Genomic DNA, 12,907 nt, shown 5'->3' with positions numbered 1-12,907 from the left:
TTTACTCTTCTTTGCTCTAGACTAGGAGAAACCATTGGCTGCACTTCAGATGGCCTCTTAGAAGCTTTTAGGATCCCAGTTGCTACTTACCAAAGTAGGATGTAGAATATTATCTTTGTAGACTATGTTATGCAAATTGACCTTGTTGTTGTTGTTATGTGCCCTCGAGTCAGACCTGACTCATAGCAACCCCTCCTTGGGTTTCCGAGGCAGTATCACTACGGAAGTAGGATTGCCCAACCTTCCTTCCGAGGAGTGGCTAGTGGGTTTGAACCGCCAGCCGTCTGGTTAGTAGTCAAGTGCCTTAGCCACTATGCTACCAGAGCTCCCGAAATTGACCTTAGTATCCTGTTAGATGGAGAATTCCTGATTTTAATTTTCTTCAACTTTATATGACATTATTTTATTATCTAATTCTCTTTAGAGTGAATTCAGCTTTAAATATGCAGCTGATAAAAATACATCAGTCTGTCCAAGAATTCAGCCAATAGGCCATGTTGGAAATTTATAAGAAAATCAGGAAATTGTGTTCCATTCAGAGTACACAATTCAGAAGAACTATGCTATATATCCAGAAGATAAATACTTCTTGGAGAAAACAAAACTTTGTCAGAATTAAGGCAGAAACTGAGGGAATCTTGGCAATAAAGCAAAGAGCTACTACCAAGTCTTCCTTATTACAAAGAACCAATAAACTGAAAGAGAAAAAAGTACAGAAATGGCACCCTAAAATAGACATTTTGTTTGTATGCTATCCACTTCTCACTGCTGTGGGTTGGGATCCAACTCATAGTAACGCCTCCCTTGGGTTTCCCAGGCAGTATCACTATTAGAAATAGATTGCCCAATCTTCCGTCTGAGAAATAGCTGATGGGTTTGAACCGCCAGCCTTCTGATTAGCAGTCAAATGCCTTAGGTACTACAAGATGTAATAATAGTGGTATATCTGATAGGCTACTTATAGACAAGGATTTAAGTAAGGAATGGGAATAGTAAGATGTGGGCCAGAAAACCACATTTTGGTTACCTCTGGAAGCCCCTGTTGTTGTTGTTATGTGCCGTTGAGTCAAACCCGACTCATAGCGGCCCCTCCTTGGGTTTCTGAGGCAGTATCACTACAGAAGTAGGATTGCCCAACCTTCCTTCCGAGGAGTGGCTGGTGGGTTTGAACAGCCAGCCGTCTGATTAGCAGGCAAATGTCTTAGCCACTATGCTACCAGAGCTCCCCTGAAAGCCCCTGGTCGTAAGAATTGCCAAAATCAACTGATCTAATCCCTTTGTCATTGCAGCCCCTTTGAGACTAGTGAATTTAGTAGTATACATCCCTAAGCCCAGAATACTTCAAGGGTTTCAACATCATTCCAGACACTTTGTGGAGACCATTGCTAGCATGACACAAGCAGAAGGGACAGAAAACTGGTAAGTCACACATACTTTTTCATAAAAGTGATGCTGACAGTGTATTTTACAAGAATAACAAAAATGAAAATAACACAATACCATTATAATTTCTTTGTATTTTATCAATAGGTTCTCTCCAAAAATGAGGATTTTGCCCTTATGCAGAATAAAAACTACCGTAGTTTCTTATACTTGTTTAAGACAATTCTAATTTGTTGAACTAAAACACCTCAAGTATGGTCATGTTTCCAAAATATATTAAAGTTAACTTAAAAAAAAAAAAAAAAAAAAGCATTGGCTTTCCCTGCTTCCCCTCATCTAAAGTCCAGAAGCTGCCATTGTATAGTCAAAACATTCTTTAATTTTCAATACTTGAGCCAAATTTTTATATTTCGTTTTTTACGTACTCGTGAAGGAACAAGTACAAATTATTCATGACCTTGCGTCAGAAGAGCTGAATGAACACCGTTATGGGGATGTGACTTTATTGGAGGGACGCTGGCAAATAAATGTCAAATCTACGCAAAGGGCCAAACAGGCGGAGGGCGCCACAGAACTCCGCACCTCAGGGGTCGTCTAAGTTCCGCAGACTGGGCTGTACCTTGCGGTGTCGGGTTTCTGCGCAAGCAGGTGCTGCCGGGTGTGAGTGCAGTTATTTATGACTGCGGTGTTGGGTTGGGTTGGGGTGGTGGTGGTGGTGGGGGGGGGACGAAGAGCAGCAGGTCCAGAGCCCGCCTCCAGACCTTCCGCAGCCCAAGACCCCGGTTTATCCCATGCGAAGGCTGTCCGGTAGGTACTGTGATCGCGCGTTTGTAGGGGTCGCTCTCGGACAGGAGCGAACCTCCTCGGCAGCCGACTTCTCGCGAGGTTTCAGCCACCCCTCTCAGCACTGCCACCCCGCCCCTCTTCAGCTTTGGTTCCCGCAGCTCCCGCTATGGCTGCGCTGCGGAGGCTCCTGTGGCCGCCGCCTCGGTTCCCGCCTCAGCTCTCTCCGCACCAGCCCGTTCCTGGGCTTTGGGGGCGGCCTGCAGGGATAACCCCGACCCCTACTGGCCGGCCCTTCTCCTGCCGGGAGGAGGAAGAGGGGGCTGTGACTGAGGCAGGTTGGAGGCGGCGGCGGCGCTGGGGGGAACTGAGCATCGCGGCTGCGGCCGGAGGGGGTCTGGTTGGCCTCGTGTGCTACCAGCTGTATGGAGACCCCAGAGCCGAATCCGTGGCAGCGCCGGGGCGCCTCTCTGAGAGCTCGGAAGGAGAGCCAGAGAACCTGCCCCACAGCCGAGGGCTGCTCCCCATCCCGGTCGCGGCTGCCAAGGAGACGGTATGTGCGTGAGCGCGTGCGCGCGTCGGGGCCGGCCCGCAGGTGACGCCGTAGGGGAGAGTCGCCAGGTGTTCCACCTGAGCGCAGTGAGGGATGATGGATGGTGTGACATCGTGCAGGGTGCGCCTGATACAGTGGTCACCTTGACACCGGACATGGAAGGTTGTCGCAACGTGAGCTCTGCAGCAGCGGTCGGGGACCTCGAGCGAACCTAGACCTTGTAGGCCTGGCAGCACGGGGTTCGTTTACCCAGTTTTGGAAGATAATACTGCCATCGTTGTGTCAGGACTTTGAAGGTTGCTGCAGGCAATACCTTTAAACCAAACCACCACCACCAAAATCCTAAACAAACAAAAATACCCTGACTCTCAGAAGAATGGCAAGGGCTTGATGAGCAGAAAGTGGAGTAGGACTGCAAAATTGAGAGATAGAAACCCCCAGGCTTTGCAGGAGAATAGCATATAGTTTAAGAGACCCAATGCAGTATGATGAGTTTTGAAACAGTGATCTGAGGTTGTAAAAGCTACTGTACATTGTGAACCAAGACAGGAAATGTCAAAACTCTGTCACCTTCTTATCATAGGTCAGAAGGAATAATGTCACTTGGAAAAGAGAAAAAAATCTGTTCAAAAAAGATCTTCTCCCACTTTCTTGAGACTCTAATTAAAGTCTGAAAAAATTTAGATTAAAGTAATTTCTGAGAGACAGCTATTCTGTTTTGAAAATTTAATGAAATTTATTTAGCCTTTATTCTTTGCCCAAACACACAGTGGTGATCTGATATAAGTGCAGAAGTTCTTTTGGTGGAGGTTGTCAATGTCTTTAGGTCAGAGAATCTTCTTTATGGATCTTGTAGCTGCAAATCACAAGCACAGAGTATAAAGTACTTTCATACAATGAATACTTAAAATTACTACCTAGCACCCTTAAACTTTGTTCTCCTCCACAGTACATACACACTTTTGTGGCTTAAAACCAATCACTTTCAAGTGGATTTCAATGAATGGAAATCGCATGTGTGTCAGAGTCGAACTGACTCCATAGAGTTTTTAAAACCAACCAACCAAACAAACCCACTGTCATTGAGGCAATTCCAACTCATAGTGATCCTTGCTGGGTTTCCAAGGCTGTAAATCTTTCCAGAAGTAGATTGCCTCATCTTCCTTCATGAAACAACTGGTGGGCTAGTGGCTGATTTTTCAGAAGTAGATCACCAGGCCTTTATTCCCATGTGCCCCTGGGTGTGTTGACCATTTGCATGGTTTAGGAAGGAGAATAGCATTCAAAATGTGATCTGATTGACCGAGTCAGGATTTTAATCAGTCATAGTTGATCTTAGGAGCTCTGGTGGCCTAGTGCCTAAGGTATTTGACTGCTAACCAGAAGCCTGGCAGTTCAAACCCACCAGCCACTCCTCAGAAGGCAGATTGGGGAATCTACTTCTGTGGTGGTAACTGCCTCGGAAACCCAAGGAAGGTTCGCTATGAGTCGGATCCGACTGGACGGCAGTGAGTTTTTTTTTTTTTTAATAGTTGATCTTGGAGCAGATTATTAAGATAGGGAACATTAACATAATATTTTTTTAAAATTAATTTTACTTTTAAAGATGAGAGACAGTATTATAAAATTTTTAAATGACCAGTCTCAGAAAGCTAGAACTTTGACTTACTTTTCAGTGCCTGTTTTCTCATCTGTAAAGTGGTGCCAATATTGCCTTCTTCATAGGTTGTTAGGAGATTCAAATGAATGATACATTTAAAAACAGAGCAGTACTTATATTAGTTTTCTGGGGATACCATAATAAAGTACCACAAAGTTCGTGTCTATAAGCAGCAGCAACTTATTAGCTAGTAGTCAAAATTTAGGGTGTTGACATAGCCATGTTATCTCCAAAGGCTCTTAGGGGAAGATCCATCCTTGCATTTTCCACAGTCTGGTAGCCCTTTGTGTTCCTTGGCTTGCGGCTGCCACATAATTCTCTCCTCCCACAGCTTTTTCTCTTGCTTGCGTGTCTTTTCTCTTTTTAAAGCACTATCACTCAGATTAGATTAGAATTCACTCTACTTGTTATGACCTCATGTTAACTGATAACAACTTTAAAGACCCTGTTTCAGATGAGGTCATGTTCACAGGATTTAGAATTTCAGTATATCTTTTGGGGGGATAAAATTAAATCCAGAACAGTACTTACGACACATAGTCAGCATTCAATCAATTTTAGGTTTATTTTATTCATTTGTTTACTTATTCAATGCTGTCAAGTTAATTCTGACTCATAGCAACCCATAGGGTTTCCAGGGCTATAAATACGAGAACAGACTACCTACCACATCTTTCTCCTATGGAGCCGCTGATATGTTGGAACCACCAACCTTGCTGTTAGTAGTCAAGTGCTTAACCACTGCACCACCAGAGTGCTAGTATTTATTATACTATTATTGAGAGCTCTGGTGGCGTAGTGCCTAAGGCATTTGACTGCTAACCAGAAGGCTGGTGGTTCAAACCCACCAGCCACTCCTTGGAGGAAAGACTGGGCATTCTACTTCCACAGATTTGACTTGATGGCAGTGAGTTTGGTTTGTTTTTATTATTATTGCTTAGTTTTATGTTGTTATTGTTATATGCTGTCGAGTCGTCTCAGACTCATAACGACCCCTCCTTGGGTTTCCGAGGCAGTATCACTATGGAAGTAGACTGCCCAACCTTCCTTCTGAGGAGTAGCTGGTGGGTTTGAACTACCAACTTTTTGGTTAGCAGTCAAGTCCTTTAGGCACTATGCCATAACTCTGTACCTTGTTTTAGAAGTCACCTTTCTCAAGTCTCCAGTTTTACATTGTTACTCTTTTTGATATATCTCTTATAACCCCTCTGACAGCTTTTAGGATCTCTTTATCCCTGCTACTTGAAAATTTCCTGATAATGAGCCTTGGTGTGGTTATTTTTTCATTTTTGTATTAGGCACATGAGGGTCCTTCCAATATGGAAATTCATATCTAGACATTCTGTATAATTTTCTCATATTATTTCTTTGATAATTTCCTCTTCTCCATTTTCTCTGCTCTCTTTTTCTGGAACTGTTACCACTCTAAAATTAAACCTCCTGGCAAATCTAATCTTTCTTCTATTCCAGTTCTTTTACCTTTTATTGTTTGTTTGTTTTTAAGGGCAATAACCCCCTCTTTATCTTGCAACTTGACTTTCTGAATTTTTAAGTTTAGCTATCCTAATACTTTAATTTAAATCATTGTTTTTATTCTTTAGTGTTGATGTGTTTTAACATTGTGTTTTGTTTCATGGTTACTGTATATTCTCATAGAGTCAGAGTGTCACAAATGGTTGAACATCCTACTATTAACAGAAAGGTTAGTGATTTGAACCTACTTACTTGTGCCTTGGAAGAAGGCTTGGTGACATGCTTCCAAAAGGTGACAGCCTTGAAAACCCTATGGTGCATGCTTTTCTGCACACATGGGGTTGCCTTGAGTGGCAATAGACTAGACAGCAATTTTTTTTTTTTAAATCTTATATAGTTCTGTTATATTTTTCAGTTGTCTTCTGCTCCTTGCTTTGTTTCTTCCTGTTTTTTTTTTTTTTTCTTTCCCCCTTTTTGTTTAGTCTCTCAATTTCATTTTGGAGCCTTTTCTCACATATCTGTGATTGCCTGTCCATTTTTGAGGTATCCATATTGGATATACCCATCTATATTTGAGAGAGGAGTTCTGGTGGCACAGTGGTAAAGTGCTTAACTGCTAACTGAAAGGTTGGTGGTCTGCATCCACCAGTGGCTCTAAGGAAGAAAAGACCTGGTGATCTCCTCCCATAAAAATTATAGTATGGGAAGCCCTAAAGGGCAGTTTTACTCTGTCATATAGGGTAATTGTAAGGGGAATGACATCACATTCATCATCACTAAGAATGTTTCAAGATCTATCCTGAAGTAATGGATCAGATAATATTTATATGCCTACAAGGAAGACCAGTTAATGCTACTGTTACTCAGATTTGCACACCAACTATTAAAGCCAAAGATGAAAGAAATGAGAATTTTTTACCAACTTCTGCAGTTTGAAATTGACGAACCATGAAACCAAGATATATTGATTATTACCAGTGATTAGAATGTGAAAGTTGGAAATGAAGAGTCCTCAGTAGTTGGAAAACATGGCCTGGTGATAGAAATGACGCCAGAGATTGCATGATAGAATTTTGCAAGAACAACAGTTTATTCATTGCAAAAATATCTTTTTTCAGCATCTTAAATGGAACTATCCATGTGGACCTCGCCAGATGGAAGACGGGAAAATCAGATTGACTACATCTGTGGAAAGAGATGATGGAGAAGCTCAATATCTTCAACCACAACAAGACCAGGAGCTGACTGTGGAATTGCTTATATTCAAGTTTAAGGTAAAGCTGAAGAAAATTAAAACAAGTTCACAAGAGCCAATATATGACCTTGATTTACATCCCACCTGAATTTAGAAATCATCTAGAGAATAGGTGTGAGGCATTGAACACCAATGACTGCAAATCAGATGCCTTGTGGGATGACATCAAGAGCATCATACAAGAAGAAAACAGAAGGTCATTACGAAGACAGGAAAGGAAGAAAAGACCAAAATGGATGTCAGATGAGACTTGGAAACTTGCTTTTGAAGACAGAGTAGCTGAAGCATTGGAAGAAATGATGAGATTAAAAGAGCTGAACAGAAAATTGCAAAGGACAGTTTGAGAAGACAAAGTAAAATAATGAAATGTGCAAAGAGCTCAAGTTAGAAAACCTGAAGGGAAGAATATGTTTGGCATTTGTCAAGCTGAAAGAACTGAAGAAAATATTCAAGCCTTGAGTTGAAATATTGAGGATTGTTTGGGCAAAATACTGAATGATACAGGAAGCATCAAAAGAAGATGAAAGGAATTTACAGAGTCCCTGTATCAAAAAGAATTGATCGATATTCAGCTATCTCAGGAGGTAGCATATGGTCAAGAATGAATGGTACCAAAAGAAGTCCAAGCTGCACTGAAGGAATTGGTGAAAAACAAGGCTGTAGGAATTGATGGAATACCCATTAAGATGTTTCAATTAATGGATGCAGTGCTGGAGATGCTTACTTGTCTAGGCCAGTAAATTTGGAAGACAACTACCTGGCCAGGCTGACTGAAAAAGATCCATATTTGTGCCCATTCTAAAGAAAGGTGATCCCACAAAAGGTGGAGATTGTCAAATAATATCATTAATAGCGTATGCAAGTAAAATTTTGTTGAAGATAATTCAAGAACACTTGTAGCAGTTTATTGACAGAGAACTTCCAGAAATTCAAGCCAGATTCAGAAAGGATGCGGAACAAGGGATATCACTGTTGTTGTTAGATGGATCTTGGTTGAAAGCAAAAAATACCAGAAAGATACTTGTGTTTTATTGACTGTGCAAAGGCATTCTACTGTATGGATCATAATAAATTATGGATAACATTGTAAAGAATGGAATTCCAGAACACTTAATTGTGCTTGTAAGGGACCTGCACATAGACCAGGAGGCTGTTATGCAAGCAAAACATGGGGATACTGAATAGTGCATGGTTTAAAATCAGGAGGGATGTGTGTCAGGGTAGTAGCCTTTCAGCTTAGTTGTTCTGTATGCTGGACATATAATCCAAGAAGCTGGAATGGGGTATCAGGATTGGAGGAAGACTCATTAACAACCTGCTATATGCAAATGACACAACTGTGCTTACTGAAAGTGAAGATGACTTGAAGCATTTACTGATGAAGATTAAAGACTACAGTCTGCAGTATGGATTGCAATTTAGCATAAAGAAAACAGAAATCCTCACAACTGGACCATTAAGCAGCATCACGATAAATAGAGAAATGATTGAGGTTGTCAAAGACTTTATTTTACTTGGATCCATAATCAACACCCGAGGAAGCAGCAGTCAAGAAATCAGACATCATATCGCACTGGGCAAATCTGTTGCAAAAGAGCTCTTTAAAATGCTGAAGACCAAAGATGTCTCTTTGAAGACTAAGGTGTGCCAAACGCAAGCCATGATATTTTCATTTGCATCATATGCATGTGAAAGCTGGACAGTGAATAAGAAAGACCAAAGAAGGGTTCATGCTTTTGAATTATGGTGGTGGTGAAGAATACTGAAAATACCTTGTAGTGCCAGAAGAACGAACAAATATGCCCTGGAGGAAAAACAGCTGGAATGCTCCTTGGAAACAAGAATGGCCAGACTTTGTCTCACCTATTTTGTTCATATTGTCAGAAAGGACTATTCCCTAGAGAAGGATGTCATGCTTGATAAAGTGGAGGGTCAGTGAAAAGGGGGAAGATCCTCAACAAGATGGATTGACATAGTGACTGCAATGATGGGCTTAAGTATAGTTAGGATTGTGAGGATGGTGCTCAACTGAGCAGTGTTTCATTCTGTTGTATATAGAGTTAGTTTGAGTCACAGCTGACTCAAAGGCACCTAACAATAATGAGTTGGAATCAACTCGATGGCACACATCACCACCATTTTTAAGAGCTGCTGGGCAGCTCTTTGTTCATGAGCATAGCTTAATGTTCATTTGGTGGTTGGGTTTTTCATTGGAATGACAGCCAAAATGTCAGTATTTTATAGATTTTAATATTTTGTAGGTCTTTTTCTTTAGTGCTTTTGGACTTCTCCTAAGAAGGAGGGAGGAACAGTAGTGTTTTTGATGTAGGTGCACATATATATATATGTGAGATCATGTGGGCTGGTGGTTTAACTGATGATATATTTACCTATGGTTGTCTGATCCTCTCTTTTCATCCCCAACAATTACTCTGTCTCCGCAGCACCATGTCTTTTCAAGTCCTTAGCCTTTCTAGGGTCCTGTACAGCAAATTAGCTTACTTTCATTTGTCCTCTTCCACAATACCCAGATAATGGCTCTGCTTCCCTAGTCAACTACCACTCTCCCTTATCTTCAATTTAGTAAAAATTTGATGACTTCTCAAGTGTTTTAGTCTCTACTTCTTTTCTATTTCTTAATCCTTTTGTGTGTACATCTTTTTAAAATTTCTTTACTGATTTTAATGTAGTTAGAGGTTGAAAGACACTCATGAGATCAGTCTTACATGTTTCAGAAATACTGTTTTAAACTTACGCTGCTGCTTCATTTATCATACTTATTTGATTTTGTTAAAGTGGTGTAAATGATTGTTTAAAACTAAGCTAAGAACTTTTGATTTATAAAGCCTCTTTAGATAGCATATTAAACACAAGCCTGCATATAAATTAATTTGTAGGTGCTGTAAGAATAATTTAGCTGATGGGAGTGATAAACAGTAACTTTAATAAATATCGTTCTGTTATCATAGCGTTGAAGATTCTTGTTCTTTTAATGACATTGACTCTCAGTTTTCCCCAGAAGACCTTCCTAACTTCATGTTGTTGTTGTTGTTATGTGCCGTTGAACGGCCCCAACTCATAGCAACCCCTCCTTGGGTTTTGAGGTGGTATCACTACAGAAGTAGGATTGCCCAGCCTTCCTTCCAAGAAGTGGCTGGTGGGTTTGAATCTCCAGCCTTCTGGTTAGCAGTCAAGTGCCTTAGGCACTATGCTACCAGAACTCCTTCCTAACTCCATAGACATGTTAAAATACTTCTGCTTACCTTATACTTCCAGATAATGCCTTTTAAATTTTTGTTTAAATAGTTATTTACTAGTTATCTATCTACTCTGCTTGCTAACCCTTTTAGGAGAAGCATTGTGTTGGTTGGTCTTGGTCACTTTTGCATCTTCATTGCATGGTACATGGCCAGTGCTTATTTGCATGGGCATATACACTGAAATGGCACAACCACATTCTGTGAGAATTAATAGTTTAATATTTTATTCAGTTAAAGTAGTTATTTATAGCATTAGAATTGGGAAAACTTCAGTGAAGGTCAAAATTCCAGGCTATGGGAGACCAAATCTTGTGATATATTTATTTTAATTGTGCAAGTTTGCTTGCCAAAAATTTTCAGTAAACCATTTACTTGAACTTTATTAATATTATAAAGAAATATTGACATGGTTCTATTTAGAACCTTACAGTTTTAGCCTTAAAGCATTATTTTAATTACTAGGAAAACTTTATCCTAGAATTGTCTTTGGTTTCAGATCCAGGGGGAAAAAAATCTATTAGATTGCTTAACAAACTTTAACTCAGTATTTGAATTATTTTTTAGAACATGTCATCTAATTTATGAGTTATTCATTTCAGGTTACCTAGTTCAGAGTTTTACTATAAAGTAGAAAATGAATTAGAACAATATTTATCTCTGGGAAGCTTAGAAGGCCAGTTTTTAACATCGAGTAAACCCCGAGTGTACCTTTTATCCAGTCAGATTGTTGATGTTGCCCTGGATCTGCATGATCATGCATCCAAAGTACATAAAAGCATAGGATTAGGTTACTACTTTAATAGAAGTTTCATCTGCATTAGTCCTTTGTACTTTTCATACATTGTATGTACAAATGAATCAACCTTGGGTGGGTAATTTGTATTTATCGGCATAAAATTTTCCATGAAACATGCCCCCGTGTGTGGGTAAGTCCAAATAAAAGCATATCCATTTAAAAGAATACACTTGCATAGGGTAGCTGGAGCCCCTTAAGCAATATCTTGCCCCTGCAATTGCTAATTTCCTTATTGATATTATTCTTAAACAAAATATTGTCTGTGAGAATGGGATTCTTCTTATTTTATGTATAGGCAGTCCCTGGGTTATGAGTGTTCAATTTATGTTACAATCGATGGTTGTGAACCAATCCCCTTAAAGCCTGTTATATTGGAGTTCCAGTAAAATGGTGGACTAGGCAGAAAGACTGCACAGACTCTCTTCAATAAAGAAAAGGGAAACCAATTAACACAGACACAGAAGATAGTCTTGGATCTCTGAGCCTTAAAGGGAAGGATATAGAAGTGGACTAAACCCCAACTAGCAGAAGAATTTGCGTGAAAATACCAAAAAGAGAGATAGATGGAGCTGCGGTCTGGCACGATTCTGAGGGCACCGCACAGACAGCTTGGAGATTCCTGAGTGGTGGTAGGAACTAGGAATTAACCTAAAAATCAGCCTTGCTAGCCAAGGACTGCACGGAGGACTGCTTTGATGGCTGGGAATAAACGGAGAAAGTGAAGAGAAAGGCGGGCTGAGCTGTGGACTTTGGCCGGTCTGGAGGCCGCTGCCATTTTGAACGTTACAAGCGGCTTGACCATTTTGGATATTTAAAGAGACAGCGCTCTCTGAGATTCCAGGGGCTTAAGAAGAGGTTCTGTTTTCCAGCAACCCCAAGGATACTCCGGACCTGCAAGACTGAAAGGTGCGACACTCCTCTTGTTACTCTTATACCCCACACCCACTTGGTGAACAGAGGTGCGGCCATCCCCCACTCCCACCCACATTCTTGGCCCATAGGAACTCCATCACAGTCTGTGTGCTCATACGGAGCCTAGGTGCCCTGCCCTGTCCCTCCACCGATTTTTTTTTTTTTTCCTTTTTCACTTTCTTTATTCTGGTGATTCATTTGCTTGTATTTGTCTGTTTTAAAACAACTATTATTATTAATACTTTTGTCCTTTTTACTATTATTCTTATTCTTCCCCTCCCAGGTCCTAGTTTTCACCTTTTTTTCTTTTCCCTGTTTCTGGTTGAATTTTTTTTTTTTTTTAATTTAATTTTTCCCTTTTTTTCTCGTGGTTAACCTGTTCCTTGTTTTTCTTTTTGCATTTTTCCCATTTTTTTTTCCTTCATTATCTTCCTTCTCTACCTTTTTTCTCTTAGTGCCCTGTGCCCAGATATTGCAGGTTTTCTTGTTTTTTCTTCTTCTTTTTCTCTTTTTTTGGTTACTGTTCCTGTGTGATTACATAGTGTGTTTTTGTTCCAGGTGCTTTTAGATTTTTGATCGTTATTCAATTGTAATTTTTGTCTGAGTGGGAGACAACAACAGTCCCCATAAGACACAACTATACCCACACCTCTACAACTTCACTTACTGAGCAAGAGCCACTACCTCCTTCTCCACCAACGTGCCAACAACAAAAAACCACCAAGAAGAGTGTGAATCACCCTTGGCTGCTCTTCACAAACAGTTAACAGAGATCTAAATACAACAATGCCATGATGCCTCGGAGACAACAGACCATCACAGTCCACACAAA

The 12,907-nt window shown here is 40.5% G+C and overlaps 1 protein-coding gene across 1 annotated transcript in view; it reads left to right on the top strand.

The window, feature by feature from the left end:
* Positions 1–2,335: 2,335 nt before the first annotated feature.
* LOC103210921 (calcium uptake protein 3, mitochondrial-like) overlaps positions 2,336–12,907 on the top strand; it is a gene marked incomplete at its 3' end in the record, with an annotated part of 142,588 nt that continues 132,016 nt past the window's right edge. Inside the window, exon 1 of the mRNA XM_007956834.1 lies at positions 2,336–2,719. Coding sequence (XP_007955025.1) covers positions 2,336–2,719 — 384 coding nt within the window. The remainder of the gene's footprint in view (positions 2,720–12,907) is intronic.

This window comes from Orycteropus afer, unplaced genomic scaffold (genome assembly GCF_000298275.1).
Source record: "Orycteropus afer afer isolate SDZICR_OR568_19922 unplaced genomic scaffold, OryAfe1.0 scaffold00669, whole genome shotgun sequence".
Taxonomy (NCBI): Eukaryota; Metazoa; Chordata; class Mammalia; order Tubulidentata; family Orycteropodidae; genus Orycteropus; species Orycteropus afer.
Note: the sequence above shows the minus strand (reverse complement) of the source record. Positions and strands in the feature narration are given on the sequence as shown.